We start from the raw sequence: 27,252 nt of genomic DNA, 5'->3' as shown, positions 1-27,252 counted from the left end.
GGAGACCAAGTGGAAGGAGGATGAAGGGGCGTATGTAGAAATTCTTCAAAAAGTATATCTGTAATTTGACTAGGATTACAATAGAGGAGATTAGTTGATTCTCTTTCTCTCTGTGTGTCTAGAATTATAGGCACACCTGATATGTTACGGTTCTTCATTATTATCAGCGCGAAGTATCTTTGTAGTGACAACTTTCGTGTGTATCTATTCAGATCCACAAACAAATTAAATAGATTGTGTGTGCTAGGGGGACAATAGGATAGACCCCTACCTAAAATTCTTACCTCATCGTCCGTAAGGACGTGTGAGGACAAGTTAAAAATGCCACTTCTCAATTTCTGTAATTGTGCTTTTTTGTGGGTTTTCCCTCTGCCTCGTTTTCCCCGTTTGGGTACGGTCTTTTTTTCTGGTTTGAGGCTTGTGATGTTGGTCTCCTCCAAAGGGGAGCCAACTGAGGGGTCTCTAAAAAAACAGCGCCAGAGGTAGACGGTAAGCTGTCCCTATTAGAGATCTCTCCCGATGCAGGTTGATTAGCATCAAACTGGTTCAATGGTTGGTATCTGTTATGAATAGGTATATAGTTTGGATTATCAAAATCCTGATGGGATGGGGTTCTCCTATAATCTCTATCACTGGAGGATGTTCTCTCATTTTGTGTTTGCGGATTCCATGAGTTCCTGTACTGATTTGTATCATATCTGGGAGTCCACGTGTTCACATTATAATTATTGTGGGGCCTATTTTCTATATCATGGCCCTCATAGGCTCTGTTGGGTTGATAATTATTGTGACTCCAATGGTTTTGTCTATACCCATGATTTTGCCTATAACTCCTATTATTTCCATTGCTGTTGTAATTGTTTGCTTTTCTATTTTTATGGTTTCTGACCACTGTCCAGTCGGTATTGGTCTGTGGTTTATCCCTATTAAATGTGTATACTTCTCCCTTGTTATAATCATCATCATCCCTTTTCATTTTTTTATTTTTATTGGCTATGATTTCTGTAGTGAAATCATCTACCCCTTTGATTGTCTGGGTGTTCAATCTCACATAATCAGGGTGTTCTTTGAACCCTTCTAGTTCTTTCTGAACAGAATCGATTTCTGCCCCAGTTTCATCTACAGGTAGCTCAGGTCTATTTAAGATGTATGTTTAGAACAGAATACATGCCTGATGAAATGGTGTATGCCGAGAAACGCGTTGCATGCTGTTACTCATAATAGATGAGTGATATATGTTATTTTAAAACTGTTTTTATCATTATTAAACCTATTTTTATCATATATCCTCATTTCTATCTGACTATTATATTATCTGAGCTACCTGTTCATCCCGTATTCTGTCTGCTGGGGATTATTCCTGCTGCTTATCTGACACAGCCAGCTGGTTTGCTGTGAAAGCCAGCCTGCCTCTATTGACACACTTGAGTGTCTCCACAGAATGTGAGTACCCTGCACTGGTTGTTAACTGACTATTGGGTCCTTACAGATTCACACAGTTTGTGCGCCCTTTTGTTTTCTCTGCACTCAGCTCCTGAGCCTTATACTGCTGGACTGACCATCTGATTTCTACCACACGATCCCCTGGAGTGCCTTATACAGCCAGCTGGTGTGCTGTGAATACCAGCCTGCCTCTACAGGCACATCTGAGTGCCTTCCTATATTTTTGGTTGGGAGGCTGTCTGAGGATCTCTGTCAGCACAAGGGGTTTGGAAATCTCAGGAGGCGAGATTACCATTTGATATTTTAGAACTCCGTGCTTTCTCAGAGTTTTTCAGTTAGTTTCTTTTTGAAAAAGAGACGTTTATTGTTTTTCAGACAATATCACAACTATGGTGTATGTCAATCATCAGGGTAGGACTATCAGTCCTTAGGCTGTGACAGAAGTGTCTCGGATATTAGCTTGGGCTAAATCCAGCTCCTATCTAAATTCTGTGTTTTTTTTCCCAGGTATAGATATTTGGGAAGCGAATTATCTCTGTTAATCAAGCTTTACTTCCGGGAGAATGGTCTCTCTTACCCAGATATGTTTTTCAATTTTTCAGATGTGAGCATTTCTAGAAATAGATCTGTTGGCATCTCATCTGAATAAAGAACTTCCCAGGGGCCTATTCAGGTCCGGGGATCTTCAGGCGGAAGTAGTGTATTCATTGACATTTCTTTGGAATTATCTTTTTGCCTATTTCTTTCCACCTATAGTTCTTCTTCCAAAGTGATTTCCAAAATTCTTATGGAGTATTTGTTTGTTATGCTGGTGGCTCCAGCATGGCCTCTCAGGTTTTGGTATGCGGATCTCATTCGGATGGCCAGTTGCCAATCTTGGACACTTCCGTTTAAACCAGACCTTCTTTCTCAAGTCCCATTTTTTCCATCAGGATCTCAAATCATTAAATTTGAAGGGATGGAGATTGAACGCTTGGTTTTTAGTCATAGAGGATTTTCTGACTCATTGATTAATGCTGTTTCAGGCTCGTAAATCTGTCTCTAGAAAGATTTATTATTGAGTCTGGAAGACCTACTTTTCTTGGCATTCTTTTAAAATTCATAGAATTTTATTATTTTTTCAGGTTGGTTTGGATAAGGTTTTGTCTTCAGTTCTTTGTTAGGACAAATCTCTACTCTTTCTGTTCTTTTTTCACAGAAAGATTGCTAATCATCCTGATATTCATTGTTTTGTACAGGCTTCGGTCCGTATCAAGCCTGTCATTAATTCAATCTCTCCTGTTTGGAGTCTCAATTTGGTGCTGAGGGCTTTACAGACTCCTCCGTTTGAAACTATGCATTTTCTGAACATTAAATTACTTTCTTGGAAAAGTATTGTTCCTTTTGGTTATTTCTTCTGCTAGAAGAGTTTTTGAGTTATCTGCTCTTTTTTGTGAATATCCTTTTCTGATTTTTCATCAGGATAAGGCAGTGTTACTTCCTGATATTCATCATTTTGTTCAGGTTTTGATTTGTATCAAACCTGTCATTAAGCCAATTTCTCCTCCTTGGAGTCTTAATTGGGTTCTGAAGGTTTTCCAGGCTCTTCTATTTGAGCATATGCTTGCTCTGGAATTTAATTACTTTCATGGAAAGTATTGTTTTTTTTGGACTTCTCTTCAGCTAGAACAGTTTTGAATTATCTGTTCTTTCTTGTGAATCTCATTTTTCTGATTTTTTTCATCAGGATAAGGTGGTTTTTGCTGTCCTCATTTCAATTCTTACCTAAAGTTGTAAATTCTAACAAACATTAGGGAGGAATTATTGTTTTCCTAAGACTTCTTTGGTGAGATTCTTACTTTCTTTGGATATGGTAAGAGTTTTTGAAATTCTATGTTGAAGCTATTCAGATTTCAGATAGGCTTCTAGTCTATTTTTTATCTTTTCTGGTTTTAGGAAGGTCAAAAAGCTTCTGCCATTTATTTGGCATCCTGCTTAAACTTTTGATTCATCATGCTTATTTGGAGTCGGGTGGATTCCCGCCTCGGAGGATTACGGCTCATTCTACTAGGTAAGTTTCTACTTCCTGGGCTTTTTAAGAATGAAGCTTCTGTTGATCAGATTTGCAAAGCAATGACTTGGTCTTCTTTGCATACTTTTACTATGTTCTACCATTTTGATGTTTTCTCTTCTTTAGAAGCAGTTTTGGTAGAATGGTACTTCAGGCAGCTGTCTCAGTTTGATTCTTCTGCTTATAATTTCAGTTTTTTTCATTATAAAATTGAAACTTTTTTGATTTGGGTAGTGGATTAATTTTTCAGCGGAATTGGCTGTCTTTATTTTATCCGTCCCTCTCTAGTGACTCTTGCGTGGAAGTTCCACATCTTGGGTATTTATTATCCCATACGTCACTAGCTCATGGACTCTTGCTAATTACATGAAAGAAAACATAATTTATGTAAGAACTTACCTGATAAATTCATTTCTTTCATATTGGCAAGAGTACATGAGGCCCACCCTTTTTATGGTGGTTATGATTTTTTGTATAAAGCACAATTATTTGCAAATTTCCTTTGTTGATGCTTTCTACTCCTTTCTTTATCACCCCACTGCTTGGCTATTCGTTAAACTGAATTGTGGGTGTGGTGAGGGGTGTATTTATAGGAATTTTGAGGTTTGGGAAACTTTGCCCCTCCTGGTAGGATTGTATATCCCATACGTCACTAGCTCATGGACTCTTGCTAATATGAAAGAAATGAATTTATCAGGTAAGTTCTTACACAAATTATGTTTTTTTTTTTTTTTTTTTGTTTTTTTTTTAGTGCACCAAGCACTCAAGCGATATCCAAGATGAATTTTATTATTTATTATATTTTCATTTTACATACAGTGTCAAACAGTCGTTGTACATCGCTTTAGTAGACCATTATATCCAAATCTACTGTTTAGACAATAACACATATTCAACTTAACTACTACTACCTTAACTAACTCAGTGTTCCATATGCAGTAGACATTTCACATCATTGTTACATTACTCAAAGTCATAAGAGTCATCAATCTTATCTATTATCTCCCTCTATGCTATCTTACCTGTTATCGGCGCATCACCGCTGGGTGATCCCCAGTCCCTGGGCCGGAAGGGAGGGAAAAACCGGGCCAGACCTCCACTTGGTGATTTCTTTACTTGTGAGTGTCTTATCAATGTGCTGTATGTTGGGATGGTGGATGTATGTCATCCCACAGGAATTTGGCATCTAGGAAAAATGGGAGCCTGCCCCTCTTTAAGAACCCGTATTCCTCTAAACCTATGAGTTCAGTTGTTCTCTCTAACCACATCTCTCTAGTTAGGGGAAGTGATGTCTTCCAGGCTCTAGCGATTACGGATCGGGCACCATTCAGCCCTATTTGTATTATGAGGGATCTCAACTTGCATGTAATATGAGTAGTGTCATTTAGTAGTGCTATTCTAGCTGTTAGTCTGAACTCGTCTCCTACTAGTCTCTGGAAGTCTGCCTCCACCTCCCTCCATAATCTTTCTATTATGGGGCAACCCCACCACATATGTAGCAAGCTCCCCTGTTCCCCACATCCCCTCCAGCACATACGTGAAGAGTCAGGGTATATGGTGTTCAGTCTAGTCGGGTTAGGTACCAGCGGGATAAAAGCTTATAATTCATTTCAAGTATTTGTGGGGATGACGATGATTTTTTTTGTTCTTTGGAATATGGTGTGCCAGGCTTCCCTATCAATGTCCATATGAAGGTCATGTTCCCATCTGATTGTAAAGTTTGGTAGTGTGTTGTTTTGGGAGTCTAATAGGAGACCGCGAGAACGTGACAGTGAACCCGGAGTAGCTGTCTCTCTGTCACATAGTCTTTCAAAAGGGGTCAAAGGGCGAGTGAACTCCTGCCTGTGGGGAGTTGTCTGTAGGAAGTGCTGAAGCTGTGCATATTTGAGCCATTGTGCGTACCGTCCATCTGCTATATTCTTTAATCTAAGTCTGTCCATTAATTTCCCTCCCTCCAAGAATCTGTTTAATGGGATAGTATATCCCCATTCTCTATCATTCCTAAATCCCCTGTCCAGGCCCCCCGCCATCTCTGTATTGAGAGATATTGGGAACAGTGGCGATCTGGTGGAAGAGATGTGAGGGTACAATTTTTTTATTCTCTCCCATTCTTTGAAAAAATGCTTGTGTAGATCAAGGTGTCCACACTGTTTTGGTCTTATGTCTGGGGGAACCCAGCATAATGCTCTTACAAAAGGGACCTGCAATATCTGGGAGTCAATTGACACCCACGCTTTGTGTGTCACTGATCCGTGCCAGTCTAGTACCTTCTGGAGCGTTACTGCGTGATAGTATTCCTCTATTTTGGGCAGTCCCACTCCCCCTGTAATCGTGGACCTATATAAAGTGTGTTTATTGACCCTGGGTCTAATCTTTCTCCAAACATAATTATTTATCTGTCTTTGTATCCGCGTTAAAAACCAGGTGGGGAGGTGTATTGGTAAAGCTTGCAGTAAGTATAGAATTTTGGGTAATATTGTCATTTTAATAGAGTGTATCCTACCCCACCACGTAACCGTTTTGGTTGCCCAAGTTTTAAGGTCTTCTGATATGGTGTTAAGTAGGGTCTTGTACAGGGAGTGCAGAATTATTAGGCAAGTTGTATTTTTGAGGATTAATTTTATTATTGAACAACAACCATGTTCTCAATGAACCCAAAAAACTCATTAATATCAAAGCTGAATAGTTTTGGAAGTAGTTTTTAGTTTGTTTTTAGTTATAGCTATTTTAGGGGGATATCTGTGTTTGCAGGTGACTATTACTGTGCATAATTATTAGGCAACTTAAAAAAAAATATATATACCCATTTCAATTATTTATTTTTACCAGTGAAACCAATATAACATCTCAACATTCACAAATATACATTTCTGACATTCAAAAACAAAACAAAAACAAATCAGTGACCAATATAGCCACCTTTCTTTGCAAGGACACTCAAAAGCCTGCCATCCATGGATTCTGTCAGTGTTTTGATCTGTTCACCATCAACATTGCGTGCAGCAGCAACCACAGCCTCCCAGACACTGTTCAGAGAGGTGTACTGTTTTCCCTCCTTGTAAATCTCACATTTGATGATGGACCACAGGTTCTCAATGGGGTTCAGATCAGGTGAACAAGGAGGCCATGTCATTAGATTTTCTTCTTTTATACCCTTTCTTGCCAGCCACGCTGTGGAGTACTTGGACGCGTGTGATGGAGCATTGTCCTGCATGAAAATCATGTTTTTCTTGAAGGATGCAGACTTCTTCCTGTACCACTGCTTGAAGAAGGTGTCTTCCAGAAACTGGCAGTAGGACTGGGAGTTGAGCTTGACTCCATCCTCAACCCGAAAAGGCCCCAAAAGCTCATCTTTCATGACACCAGCCCAAACCAGTACTCCACCTCCACCTTGCTGGCGTCTGAGTCGGACTGGAGCTCTCTGCCCTTTACCAATCCAGCCACGGGCCCATCCATCTGGCCCATCAAGACTCACTCTCATTTCATCAGTCCATAAAACCTTAGAAAAATCAGTCTTGAGATATTTCTTGGCCCAGTCTTGACGTTTCAGCTTGTGTGTCTTGTTCAGTGGTGGTCGTCTTTCAGCCTTTCTTACCTTGGCCATGTCTCTGAGTATTGCACACCTTGTGCTTTTGGGCACTCCAGTGATGTTGCAGCTCTGAAATATGGCCAAACTGGTGGCAAGTGGCATCTTGGCAGCTGCACGCTTGACTTTTCTCAGTTCATGGGCAGTTATTTTGCGCCTTTGTTTTTCCACACGCTTCTTGCGACCCTGTTGACTATTTTGAATGAAACGCTTGATTGTTCGATGATCACGCTTCAGAAGCTTTGCAATTTTAAGAGTGCTGCATCCCTCTGCAAGATATCTCACTATTTTTGACTTTTCTGAGCCTGTCAAGTCCTTCTTTTGACCCATTTTGCCAAAGGAAAGGAAGTTGCCTAATAATTATGCACACCTGATATAGGGTGTTGATGTCATTAGACCACACCCCTTCTCATTACAGAGATGCACATCACCTAATATGCTTAATTGGTAGTAGGCTTTCGAGCCTATACAGCTTAGAGTAAGACAACATGCATAAAGAGGATGATGTGGTCAAAATACTCATTTGCCTAATAATTCTGCACACAGTGTAGTTTTTCTTAAAAAGAGTGGAGGGGTTGGGGGAGAGATGGATACCTAAGTATTTGACCGATTCTGATTGTAAACGTAGTGGGCAGATTTGTGAAAGTTTACGAAATGTGGAAGGGCTAAGTGAGATGTTTAGGACCTCTGACTTGGTTTGATTTATTAAAAAGTTTGAGTATGCACCAAACCTATCAATCTCACTTAGTATCGCTGGTATAGTGCTATTGGGGGAAGCTACTGAAAAGAGGACATCGTCCGCATACATTGCTATTTTAAATTCGTTGGGTCCTATTGTGATGCCTTGTATTTCTGTGTTTGTGCGTATGTGAGCCGCAAATACTTCCATTGTTAGTATAAACAGGATAGGCGAAAGGGGACATCCTTGCCGTGTGCCATTTCGAATGGGGAATGGGTCTGAAAGCATATTATTTACTCTGACTTTGGCACCAGGGCATGTGTAGAGACTACTCACTCTATCGGTCATTTTAGGTCCGAAACTAAATATCTCTAATGTTTTTTTTGAGAAAAAGCCAATTTGTCCTATCGAATGCTTTTTCTGCATCCGTCGTCATTATCACCGCCGGAATGTCATGTACCTTTGCGTATGAAGATAGTAATAATGTCCGTATTGTATTGTCTCTCGCTTCACGACGGGGCGTGAAGCCTACTTGATCAGTATGTATTATGTCGTTCAATACCGTGTTTATGCGGTTTGCTAAGATTTTACTAAATATCTTTATGTCCGAATTAAGTAAAGAAATGGGCCTATAACTACCCGGTAATTCCTGTGGTTTGTCTGGTTTTAATATAACCGCTATGTGTGCTAATAGCATGTCTGGTGAGAATTTTAGGTCACTGTCTATGGCTTGGAACAGCATCAGGAGGTGAGGGGCCAAGAGATGATTAAAAGTTTTATAATACGATTTGTTGAATCCATCTGGGCCCGGACTCTTCCCCCCCGGGAGATGAGAGATGACTTGCAGGACCTCTTTTAGAGTTATTGGCGAGTCTAAGTCTTTTTTTTTGGGTTTCTGTCAAGGGGTTAAGGCCAGCGGCCTTAATATATTGTTCCATTCCCTCAATGTGTTTCTGGGTTTCTAGTTGTTCTAGATTATATAGTCTAGCGTAAAAGTCCTTAAAACATTCCGCTATATCCTTGCTGTCATAGGTTTCTGTGCCGTCCTGTTTTTTAATTTTGTATACATGTGTTTGGCCAGTCTTGGTCCTCAAAGCCTTAGCTAACATTGAGCCTGTTCTATTTCCCTCAACAAAGAATGTTTTCTTTAGCTTTAGTGCCATCCTCTGGGTCTCCTTCATGAGTATTCTATTAAGGTCCGTCCTAATGTTAGTTATTGAGGATAGAAGATTTGAGTCTGTTGGTCGTTGTTTGTGTTCTATTTCTAAGTTTCGTAACCTGGTGAGTAGAGAGTTCTTTGCCATATTGTGTGTTTTTGTAATGTAAGCTCTATGCTTTATACACTCCCCGCGTATCACCGCTTTATGTGCCTCCCATGTGTTGAGTGGTGATACCTCTGTGCTAGTGTTAAACTGAAAGTATTCAGTAATAGATGTGATTAGGGATTGGCATGTTGGGGGGTGACATAGAAGGTAATCGTCTAGTCTCCAAATGTAAGGACTAACCGGAATTTCTGGCCAATTTAGGGAGAGAGAGACTGCTGAATGGTCAGCCCACATGGTTGGTTGGATGTCGGTGTCATCTACAAGGGATAGGTTTGATTGATCTATGTAAAGATAGTCCAGTCGTGAGTAGGAAGCCCAAGGATGGGAGTAAAATGTATAATTCCGCTGTTGGGGGTGTTGTATCCTCGATACATCTACTAACCCCAGCTGTCGTAAACTGCGATATACTGAGTCTGGAGGTCTGTGAGCTATGCTTGTATTATGGGATGTCGTATCTAACAGAGGGTCCATAGTCACATTGAGGTCTCCCCCTAAAATTAATATGCCCTTCCTGTTTTCCAGGACTAATGAAAGTAGTTTTCTAAAAAAAGGTGTTCTATTAGTGTTTGGTGCATATATGTTAACTAATGTCACAGGTCTGTTATGTATTAAACCAATCACCATGAGTATTCTGCCTTCCTTATCTCCCAATTTGTTTATCAGCTGAAATGGTGTATTGCGGTGAATCAAGGTACACACCCCGTTTTTTTTCTTCTCGTTGGAGTTAAAGTACCCTGTGGGAAACTTTCGTGAAGAGAATTTGGGTTCTGAGTTTTTTGCAAAATGGGTTTCCTGTATAAATATGACCGAGCTTTCCTGTTTTGCAAACCAATTTAGCACTATAGACCTTTTTGGGGGGGAGTTAAGACCTTTAGTGTTTTGTGATATTATGCAGATTTTTCTATGCATTGTGCCTAACTAAGAGTGAGTGTGCGGTCTTACCTAGCAGAACGTTGCAGTCTACTAGAGGTGTCTGGCTCTCCTCCCGGCCAGGGGGACCAGGAAGAAACCCGGGTGATTGCAGGAGATAACCATTATTTCCATAGTAATGTTTCTGTAAAAGGAACAAAAGGAACACATTAAAACCTAATAACTTTTTAACAATAAACTTAATAATACAATAGACAATAAAAAGTCTCATACTAATACAAATACAAATGGGAGGGAACAGCAGTCTCAATGCTGCTGCTGCTCCTGCCTTAGATTATGGATTGCAAGTGAGTCCAGAGTTTATTTACGTATGTCTGGGTACTTTGACTGTACTCTTGAGGTGAAAATGGGGTAGGGGGAAAAAGGGAGACAATTATAAAACATTTATATATATTAAGTGGCTTGATACCATTTCTGTTTCATAGGACACGAATGTTCTGTATCCTATTGTCCTAGTCCCTGGTCATATTGGGCCAGTTATATCAGAGGGTAAAACCTATAAGTATTATTGTTAGTATCTTCAAGGTGTAACTGTGCCTTTAGGGTCTTTATGAACATGCTTAATCGTCGACGACTTATTTTTCCGCTGGACCAATGTCCATTTCTGCCTCTGTGTTTTCGGTGGTGGGTGTTGTGCTGGATCTTCTGCCTGCCCTTTAGTACCCTCCTCAGGTATTTTTGGTTGTACGATGTTCAATTTCGTACAGAAGGCGTCTAAGTCTTCCAGATCTAATGGCTTCCTTATTATCCTTCAATGCTCTCAGGGAGAAGGGGAATCCCCACCGATATGGTATCCCCAACTCTCTCAGATGTGTTGTTAGAAATCCCACCTCTCGGCGTTTCGATAGGGTGAAGGGGCTTAAATCCGCATATATTTGAAGAGCAGTGTCCAAGTGGCAGACAGGAGACTTTTTTCTTGCTGCTGTCAGAATGTTCTCCTTGTCTTGAAAATAATGGCATTTTAAGATAACATCTCTAGGCGGTGCCGAGGGCTGTGGTTTTGGCCTCAGCGCCCTGTGGGCTCTGTCCAGTAATATTTCCTTGTCTGGGTCTGTGTCAAGCAGAGAACTAAACAAGGTTTGCAAGTATTGTGGTAGTGCTGCGGGAAGGATGGTTTATGGGATTCCCCTTATTCTTAAGTTCTGTCTGCGGCCCCTGTTGTCCAGATCTTCAATCTGGTTTTGCAGCGGTGTGATCTCTGTGGCTTGGTGTTGAAGTTGCATTGTTGTAAGATTTGTGGATTCCGACACTTCTTCGGCATATTCCTCAAGCTGTACCACTCTGTTCCCCAATTTGATTATGTCTTTTTTCACTTCAGCTAGACCGTCCCGTATTATTTGGCTGACCTGTTACATAAAGGTTGTAAAGTCCTCCTTAGAGGGTAATGCACTTAGATCTGCTCTAGTGAGGGGGAGTCCTCTTCAGGGGAGATATCATCTACACTACCCTCCTCCGTTTCAGAGACGGGAGAGGCCGGTGAAGCCACACTAGGTGTGACTACCGTTTTAAAGAAAGAGTTCATCTTGGAGCCTGCTAGGTTTGCTGGCTTTTGAGGCTTATCCGTTCTTTGCTTTCTTCTGGACTCCATTTTGTGTGAATGCTCAGAATGGTATAATAACCAGTGATGTATTATTTTATTAAGTACAGCTGTTTAGATGAATTACACCTCTCTGATCATAAGAGTTCGTATCGTAAATAAAGTACTTCCTGAGGCTGTTATTATTGTGTTTGCATACACCTCACCTCTTCCGTTGATGCTTAATTGCTGTAGGTGTCTCTCTATTCTGACAGGGTGTAGTGTGACTACCATTGACTGCTAGCTTGTCTGGGTTATGTATATGTAATAGACACTGTGTTGCAGCACACTGCGTAGTTTCTCAATATTCCCAGATAAAACTGTGAGCAAAGGAATGGTATGCAGCTATGGTTATTCCCAGGGCTGTCTTTACTTAGTTGTCAAGCACATCATTCTTTAATGTGTAATTATTGGGAATGTCATTTGTCCTGCTGATAGCTTTACTCCCTCCTGCGTAGCTGCAAAGTTTTATTTTAAACTATGTGATATTGAAGTGGTCGTCTCTGTATTGCAGCCCGCAGCTTAGGCACCTGATATTCCCATGTATACCATGAGCAGAGCAGTAACTTGCAATAAAAGGTCTCGCCTCTAACTCTGTTTATGCCTCCTTTGTATCCGGTGCCATAACTTCTGGTCTGTCTGCCAGCTTATAGTGGTGGGCCTCCCCCCTCCCTTCACCGTACCTCATAAAGCAGTGTGTTAGAGACTGTCAAAGCAGTCACCCTTCTCCACCGGAACCGTGATGTTACACAGTCTGCTGTTAAGTCTCGGGTGAGGTCGGACCCGCACCTCTCTTCTCCCCTCTTTACTGTTCAGCTCCGGCGGTAATGGCGATTCGCGCCATAGACGAGACGTCACTGAGTCCGGGTGTTAATAATGTAGGGCTGATGTGCTTGCCTCCGGTTAAGTGTCGGTCTCTCTCATGACAAGATTATGGTCCCTAGCTGTTCCTCCTTCGCCTACTCAGCTTTAGAAGTGTAATTCTACTCCTGGAGAGCCGTTAAATAATGCAGCAGGAGTCGGCTACTCGGAGCACTAAATTTTTGCGGCCATGCTGGTCCATGGCCGGCTCCGCCACTCCATAAATTATGTTTTTATCCTTCCCTCTATAGTTACAGTGGACTTCCACATCTTGGATATTATATCCAATCAGTAACTAGCTCGTGGACTATCGCCACCTATATGAAAGAATACATAATTTATGTAAGAATTTACCTCATGAATTTCATGGTGGCGAGAGTCCATGAGACCCACCCATTTTTTGGGGTGTTATGATTTTTTTGTATAAAGCACATTATTTATCCTGTTCCTATTTTTTATGCTTTTACTCCTTATACACCTCACTAACTTGGCTATACGTTAAACTGATGTATGAGTGAGGTGGGAGGTGTATTTATAGGCATTTGAGGTTTGGGAAACTTTGCCCCCTCCTGGTAGGAATGTATATCCCATCAGTAACTAGCTTGTGGACTCTCGCCACCACAAAATAAATTAATTTATCAGGTAAGTTCTTACGTAAATTATGTTTTTGGGTTTCATGTCCCTTTAATTATTTGTTCTCTATTGGAATATGAAGTAGTTTTAACGGATCTCTGGTTTAAGGGATTGTGTTCATTTCTGATCTTGTTTTCTCTGATGCTGAATTTTGATGATAAATTGGGATTGTATCATTATTATTATTATTATTATTATTATTATTAAAGGGACACTGTACCCAAAACATTTTTTTCGTGATTCAGATTGAGCATGAAATTTTAAGCAACTTTCTAATTTACTATTATCAAATTTTCTTCATTCTCTTGGTATCTTTATTTGAAATGCACGAATGTAAGTTTAGATGCCGGCCCATTTTTGGTTAACATCCTGGATGTCCTTGCTGATTGGTGGATAAATTCATCCACCAATAAAAAAGTGCTGTCCAGAGTACTGAAACCAAAAAAAGCTTAGATGCCTTCTTTTTCAAATAAAGATAGCAAGAGAATGAAGAAAATTTGATAATAGGAGCAAATTAGAAAGTTGCTTAAAATTGCATGCTCTTTCTGAATTACAAAAGAAAAAAATTGGGTTCAGTGTCCCTTTAATAATAATAGTCGCATTTTAAAATGTTACGTAGCTTATTTCTCCTTTTAGAACTTACATCTACATTGCTGTTTTTTTCAGGACTTATTCTATGAATTAAATTGGAAAGGCTACAGTATTTTTGGGATACCTTTATCAAATTAAATATTATTCATACATTAGTATTACATGGAGATTCAAGCACCAATCGTATAACCTGTCTGTTACCCTCACATTACTCATTTAACAATCTTTCTCTTAAGCAAGAGATGCTACGCAAAACAGCTGTGTGTTGTCTTCAAAGAATGCCTTCATGAAACAGTATATATTGGATGTTATAGCCCCAACTGTTGCAAACTCTAAGCACTACAAAATGCAGTATCTATCCTTCCCTTTAATAAAACAAAGCAAAAAATAAATAAATTGAAGTATTGGATTTCTCTGTATTCGGGATATATTCTGATGACCCCTGTACATGCCCAGATATGATGATTTTCAGGGTCTTGAAGATATTCCCAGCATGCATAAGCACAACATTAGTGGGGCCACCGCATATTTGGGCCCTTTCTTGCTAATGCTGGGAAGAGAATATCAAGATGATTAACATAGCTGATATTCAGCAAGATTTCAAGTTTTGCGTTATGGCTATACCGCTGAAAAATTGGCCATTGCGCGTGGAATATGCATGTCTCCTGTATTACAAGTTGCGGCAGGACAGCTATACTGCTAGCATTTTAGCCTTATGCAACTCTACATTCCGCACTCAAAAAAATGACTTTTGAGTGTGGAATTTTTAGGTCTCCCGTATTACAGGTTATGCGGCCCGGCTATAACACTAGCGTTATAGCTTATACCGCCGTATTTATGGATTTTGCGAAACAAAAATGTTACATAGTACACCCCATAAACTACAATATTAACCCCTAAAACGCCATCCCACCTCAACGCAAAATACTTTATTAAACTTATTAACTCCTAAAACGCCGCTCACCCATATAGCCAACACTAAATAAACATATTAACCCCTAAACTGTCGACCACCCACATCGCCAACACTACATAAACCTATTAACCCCTAAACCGCCAGCCCCCCACATCGCTAATACTATAAAAACCTATTAACCCCTAAACCGCCGCCCCCCCACATCGTCAACACTAAACTAAACCTATTAACACCTAAACTCCTGGCCCCCCACATAGCAAAACACTAAATTAAGCTATTAACCCCTAAACATAACACCCCCTAACTTTAAATTAAACTTACAATATAACTATCTTAAAATAATTAAAAACTTACCTGTGAAAAAAACAACCTAAGATTAAACTGTAAATTAACCTTACATTCAGATAGATTATGAGTTTTGCGTTATGAGTGCAAAAGCAGCGTTATGCTTCATAACGCTGCTTTTTCCCTAACGCCGCTATTACAAGTCTTGTAGGTATAGCTGTACCGCACACCTTTTTAGCCGTCACGCAACGTCAGTACCGCACTTTTTTAAAAGTCTTTTTTCAATGGGACTTCCATAGCGCCGATATTACGAGTTTGCCTGGGAGGCCAAAAAGTGAGCGGTACACCCTATAACTGACAAGATCTGTACCGCCATCTAAAGTCAGTAGTTATGAGTTTTACGTTACAAAGCTGTAACATAAAACTCATAGCTAAAGTGTTAAAAAGTACACTAAACACCCATAAAATACCTATTTTCCCATAAACCAAGGCCCTCCCGCACCACAAACACTATAATAAATGTATTAACCCCTAATCTGCTGCTCCGGACCTCACCGCCACTATTAAAATGTATTAACCCCTATTCCGCTGCTCCCCGACATCGTCACCACTATAATAAACCTATTAACCCTTAAAACGCCACTGTCCCGCATCGCAAACACTATTTAAATATTATTAAACCCTAACCTGCCGTCCGCCCACCCCGCCGCTTTAATAAACCTATTAACCACTAAACCGCAAGCCCCCACAAAGAAATATACTAAAATAAATTATTAACCCCTAAACCTCTGACCTCCCACATAACTAACTCTAAATAAATATATTAACCCATAATCCTAACCCTAACTTAACCCTAACCCTAAATTTAACCCTAACGTAACCCTAAGTCTAACATCCTCTAACTTAAATATAATTAAAATAAATCTAAATAAACCTTACAATTATTAACTAAATAAACCTATTTAAAACTAAATACAAACTTACGTGTGAAATAAAGCCTAAGCTTGCTACAATATAACTAATAGTTATATTGTAGCTATCTTAGGTTTTATTTTTATTTCACAGGTAAGTTTGTATTTATTTTAACTAGGTAGACTAGTTAGTAAATAGTTATTAACTATTTACTAACTACCTAGTTAAAATAAATACAAAGTTACCTGTAAAATAAAACCTAACCTGCCTTGCACTACACCCTGTTCCAAATTATTATGCCAATGATATCTTTCTCATTTACCTAAATAATTGATGTAAACAACAGCCAGCATAATTCTCATGTTATCAACTATTAAGAGTACAATTCAAATTTTATTGAACGAACCTCCTAATGATAACAGTATTTTTTCAAAATAAAAACTTACGGCTAGATTTAGAGTTGGGCGGTAGCCGTCAAAACCAGCGTTAGAGGCTCCTAACGCTGGTTTTTACCGCCCTCTGGTATTTGGAGTCAGTCAGGAAAGGGTCTAACGCTCACTTTACAGCCGCGACTTTTCCATACCGCAGATCCCCTACGCCATTTGCGTATCCTATCTTTTCAATGGGATCTTTCTAACGCCGGTATTTAGAGTCGTGGCTGAAGTGAGCGTTAGAAATCTAACGACAAAACTCCAGCTGCAGAAAAAAGTCAGTAGTTAAGAGCTTTCTGGGCTAACGCCGGTTTATAAAGCTCTTAACTACTGTGCTCTAAAGTACACTAACACCCATAAACTACCTATGTACCCCTAAACCGAGGTCCCCCCACATCGCCGCCACTCTATTAAATTTTTTAACCCCTAATCTGCCGCTCCGTACACCGCCGCCAGCTAAGTTATCCCTATGTACCCCTAATCTGCTGCCCCTAATACCGCCGACACCTATATTATATTTATTAACCCCTAATCTGCCCCCCCCAACGTCGCCGCCACCTACCTACACTTATTAACCCCTAATCTGCTGAGCGGACCGCACCGCTACTATAATAAAGTTATTAACCCCTAATCCGCCTCACTCCCGCCTCAATAACCCTATAATAAATAGTATTAACCCCTAATCTGCCCTCCCTAACATCGCCGACACCTAACTTCAAGCATTAACCCCTAATCTGCCGACCGGAGCTCACCGCTACTATAATACATTTTTTAACCCCTAAAGCTAATTCTAACCCTAACCCTAACATCCCCCTAAATTAAATATAATTTTTATCTAACAAAATAAATTAACTCTTATTAAATAAATTATTCCTATTTAAAGCTAAATACTTACCTGTAAAATAAATCATAATATAGCTACAATATAAATTATAATTATATTGTAGCTATTTTAGGATTAATATTTAATTTACAGGCAACTTTGTAATTATTTTAACCAGGTACAATAGCTATTAAATAATTCATAACTATTTAATAGCTACCTAGTTAAAATAATTACAAAATTACCTGTAAAATAAATCCTAACCTAAGTTACAATTAAACCTAACACTACACTATCAATAAATTAATTAAATAAACTACCTACAATTACCTACAATTAAACCTAACACTACACTATCAATAAATTAATTAAATAAAATACCTACAAATAACTAAAATGAAATAAGCTAACTAAAGTACAAAAAATAAAAAAGAACTAAGTTACAAAAAATAAAAAAATATTTACAAACATTAGAAAAATATTACAACAATTTTAAACTAATTACACCTACTCTAAACCCCCTAATAAAATAACAAAGACCCCCAAAATAAAAAAATGCCCTACCCTATTCTAAATTTAAAAAGTTCAAAGCTCTTTTTACCTTACCAGCCCTGAAAAGGGCCCTTTGCGGGGCATGCCCCAAAGAATTCAGCTCTTTTGCCTGTAAAAAAAAAACATACAATACCCCCCCCCCAACATTACAACCCACCACCCACATACCCCTAATCTAACCCAAACCCCCCTTAAATAAACCTAACACTAAGCCCCTGAAGATCTCCCTACCTTGTCTTCACCTCACCGGGTTCAGCAATCGGTCCAGAAGAGGGTCCGAAGTCCTGATCCAAGCGGCGGCTGAAGAACTCCATCATCGGGCTGAAGTCGGAAGTCCATCATCGGGATGAAGCCTTCTATCAAGCCGCATCTTCAATCTTCTTTCTTCCGGAGCGGAGCGGAGCCATCTTCTTCCCAGCCGACGCGGATCCAACCTCTTCAAGCGATGCCTACTCGCCGAATGAAGGTTCCTTTAAATGACGTCATCCAAGATGGCGTCCCTCGAATTCTGATTGGCTGATAGGATTCTATCAGCCAATCGGAATTAAGGTAGGAATATTCTGATTGGCTGATTAGTGTTAGGTTTAATTGTAGGTAATTGTAGGTATTGTATTTAATTAATTTATTGATAGTGTAGTGTTAGGTTTAATTGTAGATAATTGTAGGTAGTTTATTTAATTTATTTATTGATAGTGTAGTGTTAGGTTTAATTGTAACTTAGGTTAGGATTTATTTTACAGGTAATTTTGTAATTATTTTAACTAGATAACTATGAAATAGTTCTTAACTATTTAATAGCTATTGTACCTGGTTAAAATAAATACAAAGTTGCCTGTAAAATAAATATTAATCCTAAAATAGCTACAATACAATTATTATTTATATTGTAGCTATATTAGGGTTTATTTTACAGGTAAGTATTTAGATTTAAATAGGAATAATTTATTTAATAAGAGTTAATTTATTTCGTTAGAATAAAATTATATTTAACTTAGGGGGGTGTTAGGGTTAGAATTATCTTTAGGGGTTAAAAAATGTATTAGAGTAGCGGTGAGCTTCGATCGGCAGATTAGAGGTTAATACTTGAAGTTAGGTTTCGGCGATGTTAGGGAGGGCAGATTAGGGGTTAATACTATTTATTATAGGGTTATTGAGGCGGGAGTGAGGCGGATTAGGGGTTAATAACTTTATTATAGTAGCGGTGCGGTCCACTCGGCAGATTAGGGGTTAATAAGTGTAGACAGGTGGAGGCAACGTTGAGCGGGGCAGATTAGGGGTTAATAAATATAATATAGGGGTCGGCGGTGTTAGGGGCAGCAGATTAGATAGCTATAATTACATAGCTATAATGTAGCTTGCGGTGGTGTACGGAGCAGCAGATTAGGGGTTAATAATAATATGCAGGGGTCAGCGGTAGTGGGGGCGGCAGATTAGGGGTTAATAAGTGTAAGGTTAGGGGTGTTTAGACTCGGGGTACATGTTAGGGTGTTAGGTACAGACTTAGGAAGTGTTTCCCCATAGCAAACAATGGGTCTGCGTTAGGAGCTTAACGCTGCTTTTTTGCAGGTGTTAGGTTTTTTTTCAGCTCAAACTGCCCCATTGTTTTCTATGGAGGAATCGTGCACGAGCACGTTTTTGAAGCTGGCCGCGTCCGTAAGCACCGCTGGTATCGAGAGTTGCAGTGGCGTTAAATTATGCTCTACGCTCCTTTTTTGGAGCCTAACGCAGCCATTCTGTGAACTCTAAATACCAGCGGTATTTAAAAGGTGCGGGGGAAAAAAAGCATGCGTAGCTAAAGCACCCCTTAGGCCGCAGAACTCTAAATCTAGCCGTTACAATGCACTGTTCCAAATTATTATGCACAGTAAGTTTCAAAACACTTTATAGGTTGTAAATAACTGAAAATTGTCATTTGTTGTGTTTGCAGCATATTTACTGAAATCAAAAGCTATTTCAATCAAACTTTTAACAACATTTTAACTTCTTAAACATTTTAATGTTCAGGTCACGTTACATTTTAACATAGGACCCCTTATTTGATAGCAGCTTCACAAGTCTTGCAACCATTGAACTTGTGAGTTTTTGGACAGTTTCTGCTTGAATTTGTTTGCAAAATGTCAGAATAGCCTCCCAGAGCTGCTGTTTGGATGTAAACTGCCTCCCACCCTCATAGATATTTTGCTTGAGGATGCTCCACAGGTTCTCAATAGGATTGAGGTCAGGGGAGGATGGAGGCCACACCATGACTTTCTCTCCTTTTATCACCATAGCACCCATTGATGCAGAGGTATTCTTTGCAGCATGAGATGGTGCATTGTCATGCATGAAGATGAGTTTATTACGAAAAGCATAGTTCTTTCTTCTGTACCAGGGAAGGAAGTGGTCAGTCAGGAACTCCACATACTTTGCAGAGGTCATCTTTACACCTTCGGTGACCCTAAAGGGGCCGACCAGCTCTCTTCCCATGATTCCGGCCTAAAACATGAGTCCACCACCACCTTGCTGACATCGCAGCCTTGTTGGAACAGGGTGGCCGTCCACCAACCATCCACTACTCCATCCATCTGGACAATCCAGGGTTGCACGGCACTTATCAGTGAACAGGACTGTTTGAAAATTAGTCTTCATGTATTTTTCTGCACAATGCAGCTGTTTCTGCTTATGAGCATTGGTTAGTGGTGGACGAATGGAAGGTTTTTGCACAGTTGCAAGACTCTGGAGGACTCTACACCTTGATGTCCGTGGGACTCCAGAGGCACCAGCAGCTTCAAATATCTGTTTGCTGCTATGTAATGGTATTTTAGCAGCTGCTCTCTTAATCCGATGCATGGATCTGGCAGAAATCTTCCTCAATGTGCCTTTATCTGCACAAACCCGTCTGTGTTCTGAATCAGCCACAAATCTCTTAATAGTGCGATGATCACGCTTAAGTTTTCGTGAAATATCTAATGTTTTCATACCTCATCCAAGGCATTGAACTTTTTCACTCTTTTCGGCAGCATAGAGATCCTTTTTCTTCCCCATATTGCTTGAAAATGGTGCTCTGCTTAATAATGTGGAACACCCTCCTTTAGTAGTTTTTCCTTTAATTGGACTCACCTGGCAATCTAATTATCACAGGTGTCCGAGATTGTTTTCAGTGATCAAAAGAGCCCTGAGGCACAATGCCATCCATGAGTTAAACTGAAAAAAAAAAAAATTAATCTTTGTGACATTGAAATAGAATTTGCATAATAATTTGGAACAGGGTATAAGAACTAACTTTACAATAAAATAAATTAAGTTATTAAAATACAATTTTCTAAATTCCAAAAAACCCACTAAATTACAAAAAATAAAAAACGAAATTATCAAAAATAAAAATGAATTACTCCTAATCTAATAGCCCTATCAAAATAAACCCCCCCCCAAAAAATAAAAAAAACCCTAGCCTACACTAAACTGCCAATGGCCCTTAAAAGGCCCTTTTGCGGGCATTGCCCCAAAGAAGTCAGCTTTTTTACCTGTAAAAAAAATACAAACACCCCCCAACAGTAAAACACACCACCCACCCAACCAAACCCCCCAAATAAAAACCTATCTAAATAAACCAAGCTAACCATTGCCCTAAAAAGGGCATTTGGATGGGCATTGCCCTTAAAAGGGCATTTAGCTCTTTTGCGATGCCCTGAAAAGGCAATCAGCTCTTTTAGGAATTGCCCAAACCCTAAGCTAAAAAAAAAACACCCAAAAAACCCTTAAAAAAACCTAACACTAACCCCCCGATGATCCACTTACAGTTACTGAAGTCTGGACATCCATCCTCATTCAGCCTGCGAAGTCCTTATCCAAGTGGAAAGAAGTCTTCATCCAGGAGGCCTCTTCGATCTTCATCCAGCCGGCAAAGTCTTCATCCAAGCAGAAAGAAGTCTTCATCCAGACGACATCTTCTATCTTCATCCATCCGGCGCGGAGCGGGTCCATCTTCAAGACATCTGGCACGGATCATCCTCTTCTTATGGTCATCGGCGTAAACTTAAGCTTCCCTTTAAGTGACGTCATCCAAGATGGCGTCCCTTACATTCCTATTGGCTGAAATATTTCTATCAGCCAATAGGAATTAAAGGGGAAAAAATACTATTGGCGGTTGCAATCAGCAATAGGATTGAGCTTTCATCCTATTGGCTGATCCAATCAGCCAATAGGATTTCAGGAACGGTGAGTAGATTTTCTGGTGTTAGTGTTAGGTTTTTTGTTGTTTTTTGGGGGGTGGTTTTTTTTTTTTAGATTAGGGCATTTTTTTATTTTAATGGGCACAAAAGAGCTGATTGCCCCTTTAAGGGCAATGCCCATGCAAATGCCCCTTTAGGGGCAATGGGTAGCTTAGGTTTTTTTTAGACTTAGGTTTTTTATTTTTGGGGGGTTGGTTGGGTGGGGGGGTTTACTTTTAGGGGGGACTTTATAATTTTTGTAGGTAAAAGCTGTTTAACTTAGGGAAATGCCCTGCAAAAGGCCCTTTTAAGGGCTATTGGTAGTTTATTGATAGATTAGGGGGTGTTTTTATTTTGGGGTGGCTTTTTTGTTTTTATATGGCTATTAGATTAGGTTTATTTTTTATTATTTTGGATAATTTTGTTTATTATTTTTTCTAATCTTAGATTTTTTTTATTTTCCGTAATGAGAGTTTTTTTTTTGTAAAAACAAATTTAAATAGTAATTTTAGGTTAATTTATAGTTTAATCTTCGGGGATTTTTTTTCCACAGGTAAGTTTTTATTTATTTTAAGATAGTTATATTGTAAGTTAAATTTAAAGTTAGGGGGTGTTAGCTTTAGGGGTTAATAGTTTAATTTAGTGTTTTGCAATGTGTGGGGCCGGCGGTTTAGAGGTTAATAAGTTTAGTTTAGTGTGGGGGGCTGGCGGTTTAGGGGTTAATAGCTTTATTTAGTGTTGGCGATGTGGGGGGTCGGCAGTTTAGGGGTTAATAACTTTATTTTATTAGTAGCGATGTCGAGGGCTGGCAGCTTAGGGGTTAATAACTTTATTTTATTAGTAGTGATGTGGGGGGCTGGCAGCTTAGGGGTTAATAACTTTATTTTATTAGTAGTGATGTGGGGGCGGTGGTTTAGGGTTTAAAATGTTTATTTAGTGTCTGCGATGTCAGAGGGCTGCGATTTAGTGGTTAATAACTTTAATTAATGTCGGCGATGTCGGGGGGTGGCGGATTAGGGGTATTTAGACTAGGGGTTTATGTTAAGGTGGTAGATAAATATATAACTTTATTTTCCCCATATAGATCAATAGGATTGAGTTACAGCGATCGGCATTTTGCGATCTCAGGTGTTCGTTTTTTTCTAACACTTTCTCTCCATTGATGTCTATGGGGGAAAATGTGAACGAGCACTTCAAGTCAGGCCTTGGGTTTTGTGCGTTATGGGGCATATCGCACCATACTGCACAACAAAAAAAGATTTTTCAGTAACTTGTAATATCAGTGCTATGGAGAGTGCGTTAACGCTATTTTTTTTGTGTTATTTACACACAGGGTTTAGCGCACAACTTGTAATCTTGGTGATGGTTATTAATATTGTTTATTTATAAAGTGCCAACATATTATGTAGCGCTGTAGTATTAAGTACACTCATAGTGTAAAATAATCAGAAGTGCTTTAATAAATCATAAGGGTAGAGTGCTCTGCCCTAAGGTCAATGTAAGCTATAAACCATCTGATCAACAGGACAAGTGGACTTATGAGCTTGCATTCTAGAGGACATACATGGGAAGTTGAGGGGAAGGGAAACACAAGTAGTAGATATTCTTGATACTGAGGAAGCATGACTATGTCACCTGCAGAACACAGATGTTCACCATCACAGGTCTCATATTAAAGAGATTGAGCATTAACTGCGCTAAAAGTAAGTTTCTTGCTCATGTCACATTGTGGTTTATAGTTGAAAGTTTTTGCATAAGCGCTAACCCAACAAGCGTAAAAAGCCAAATTTAGATTATTGCATTCACATATTCCCCCATAGAAGTCAATGTAGCAAAAAGAGTGGAAAACAAAACCCTATAACTCCCTACTCACGCTCAAACCTGATCACATATACTCAAGTGTGCTAACCTGACATGAGTAGTAAGAGTATGGAGGTTATGTCAAACTCATTTTGACAGGGGGACATGCCCCTTTCTCCTCCCCTAACCCCACCCCTTTCCATTCCCACTTTTACGCCCCTTTTTAATATCAATTTGATATCAAATTGATATAAAAAGGGGTTTTTGATATGAATTTGATATTAAATTGATATTAAAAAGTGTTTTTAATACGAATTTGATATCAAATTGATATAAAATTGTAAAAAGGATTTTTTATATGAATTTGATATTAAATTGATATTAAAAAAGTGTTTTTATTACGAATTTGATATCAAATTGATATACATATTTTTTAATTAGGATTTGGATTAAAAGGTTTTAAGAGGGGGGTATTAAGCTTAAGCTTATTTTGATATTGTTGATTAGGAGATTTATAAAAGACTATAAATGTTTAATGTTATTTAATTAAAAAATGTGTAAATTATACTTTGATATTGTATTCTATTAAAATTATAAAAATCTTAATATATATTCTCTATAATGTTCAACAGGTTTAATAAGGCATGTCAGGGCTTGCTATGAAAAAGGATATAAAATGTAATAGGATTAAAAGGGGGCATAAGAGTATATAAGAGTGTAGAAAACTCAATTGTTTTGATATTTTCTTTTATTAGGAGGTTATAAAAAATAAAAAAAATAAAAAAGTGGATAAAGTATAATTTTGATAATGATTGTTAACATTTGTTATAAGATTTATTGCACATTATCATATCTTCTCTGTCTTCATGCCAGCACACTGTATGAACAGGCTACTTATATGTTGCAAGGTTAAGTCATCATATCATGTAAAGCAAACTCTCTTATCTTTTATAAAAAAAAAAAACTTTCATAAGAATTAAAATAAGATATATCTATATAAAGTGTTATAAATGTATTTGATTAAAATACTATCTTGCAACAGAGCAAAAAAAATACACATAACTTTACACAAGGTTAAGTCATTGATTAAAAATAAATAAACATTCACACATAACTTTTACACAAGGTTAAGTCATTGATTAAAAAAAGTATCTTGCCATTAAGTCAGCATATTATTTTATTCACACATGACTTTACACAGCTGATCACACAATTAAATACAAATTTTTGACTAAGTCATTTGTTAAATTACTAAAATCATCATATTACTCTGAGATGTCATTTGAATTCAGAAGCAATTTAACAAAAAAAAGCTATGTATAAAAGCTATCTACGTAAAATAGCGACTTCAAAGGGGTGAAGATAATGTATATAAAATATACAATGAAATATATACTGTAGTGAAACAAATATAGTAAAAAATGTACGCGAGATGTAGATGAACAAAAACAAATGCAGAGCAGATGTGAAACAGATATAACACTGATGTGAAGTAGTAAATTAAACAAATAGTATAAAGAAACAAATTAACGTGTATGTGTGTATATTTCCACTATAATAGAGTGATACAGGGTATCAAAAGTTACGCGCAAGAGAAAAATAAACAGGTACTTGCGTGCAAAGTGTGCGTTCCCAGTGAAACACAGAATCAAGTAGTTGCGTGCGATGTGTAAAAGCTCCCATTAAATAGACAAAGTAATATATATATATTTATATATAAATGGGGCAGATTATAAATATTATTTGGGAGTGAATATGCAAAAATTAACAATTGATATGCAAAAATTAACAATTGATGTTGAGAGAAAAATAAGCAAAAATTATATAATTTTTTAAAACAAAATTACTTGGAAAAAAGAGTACATCAGGTGACCTGTGACGTAACGTCACTCTATACATATATCCCTCACTCTGAAGGCTTAAAAGTGGTCGAGTATTATCTAGACAAAGATCTTACCATGCCCCCATCACAGAAAGAGTTTATACTCGATAGAATTAACTAATTAATATTCTTACCCATAATTATTTAAATTTTAATGGAACATTTTACAATCAAAAGTGTGGTACCGCGATGGGGACCAAGTTCGCACCTAGTTACGCAAATCTATATATGGGCAGATGGGAATCTATATTCTGGGATTCCTGCCCAGCTAGTGCGGACTTGGTCCTCTATCATAGATACATTGATGATATTTTAGCTATATGGAAGGGGAGTCTAGAAGACTTAAAACATACTCTAGACATAATGAATAACAATAAAGTTAATTTAAAATTTACATATCAATACTCAAAATATTAAATACATTTTTTGGATCTCAAGATAGACTCACGTGAAGGAGTTATCAATACTTCAACATTCTTCAAGACAGTAGATAGCAATAACTATCTTCATCAAAAAAGATGTCACCATAAGAATTAGATAAACAATATACCTAAGGGTCAATTCATGAGGGTTAAGAAAAATTGTTCCCAACCAGAAAAATGGGACACACAATCCAAAATACTTATGGAACGCTTCAAAGAAAGAGGCTACAACACCAATGTTATAACTAATGCAATCGAAGAAGTGAATAACATTGAAGAAGTACACTACTCAACCACAACATTAAAATTAAATCCACTCTGGAAATGAATATTGACGTTCCCTTTATAACAGAATATAGCCAAGATAAACATAAAATCGAAAGAATTATTAGAAGACACTGGCATATTCTTAAGGAAGATAATATAATAGGGGAAAATTTGAATGTTAAACCACATTTCATATATAAAAGGACAAAGAACTTTAAGACCATTCTGGCACCTACTGTTTTGAAAAGAAGGGCCACTGGGATAAAAGGAATCCAAGGTGATAAACTAAAAGGGTTGTTTCTTGCTTTAAGTGTAAAGCCTGTAAACATGGTCAAAAAAAGAATTTTTTTGAATCATACATCACCAAAGAAAAGTTTAAAGTGAATCAATGTATCCGATGCATTGACAAAGGTGTAATATATCTATTAGAATGTACATGCGGCCTCCAATATGTAGGTCAAACAAGTAGACACATAAAAGATTGTATTAGAGAACACCTTCTCAAAGTAGAAGGAAATGCTGAGGATACACCATTGTATAAACATTTTAAAGAAAAACACAAGGGAGATCCAAAAACTCTTAAATTTATGAGCCTACAAAAAATACAGAAAGTTTGGAGAGGAGGGAATTATGAAAAAAATCTCCTCCGTGCCGAATACAAGTGGATCTTTGAGCTTGACAGTATATATCCCAATGGCCTCAATGCTGATTTTGAAATTGCACATCTTATTTAAGCCCATCCTCAGATACGATTGACACACTATGCATATTATACACATTATCTCTTACTTTTTAGATGATATAAATACGACCTTAGACACATATTTTATGTTATTTTTATGGTCTCAACTGGTTCTAATGTGGTTTACATATATGTAGATATTTATACTCATATGTACATCTATATGTATACACGTATTTTCTAATGATATTCTTTATCGATCTGTCACCATCATTCTCCTCTATGTAATGAGTCATAACTACCACTTTTGATATACTCTATATTTTATCTATGCGTTTCACCTTATCTTGGGCGGGTATGTCATTACACAATTTTAATAACGTTTATTTTTATAACGTTTATTTTTATCATGTATT

General features: G+C 38.2%; 1 protein-coding gene across 1 annotated transcript in view; it reads right to left on the bottom strand.

Moving 5' to 3' along the window:
- Positions 1 to 331: 331 nt before the first annotated feature.
- LOC128661651 (homeobox protein 2-like) overlaps positions 332 to 27,252 on the bottom strand; it is a 28,090-nt gene continuing 1,169 nt past the window's right edge. Inside the window, exons 2-4 of the mRNA XM_053715881.1 lie at positions 23,348 to 23,418; positions 10,026 to 10,137; positions 332 to 1,119 (exon numbers count right to left, since the gene is read on the bottom strand). Coding sequence (XP_053571856.1) covers positions 332 to 1,119; positions 10,026 to 10,137; positions 23,348 to 23,418 — 971 coding nt within the window. The remainder of the gene's footprint in view (positions 1,120 to 10,025; positions 10,138 to 23,347; positions 23,419 to 27,252) is intronic.

The sequence above is a fragment of the Bombina bombina genome, chromosome 5 (genome assembly GCF_027579735.1).
Source record: "Bombina bombina isolate aBomBom1 chromosome 5, aBomBom1.pri, whole genome shotgun sequence".
NCBI classification, from domain to species: domain Eukaryota; kingdom Metazoa; phylum Chordata; class Amphibia; order Anura; family Bombinatoridae; genus Bombina; species Bombina bombina.
The sequence above is the reverse complement of the archived record's forward strand: the minus strand, read 5'-3'. Positions and strand labels throughout refer to the sequence as shown.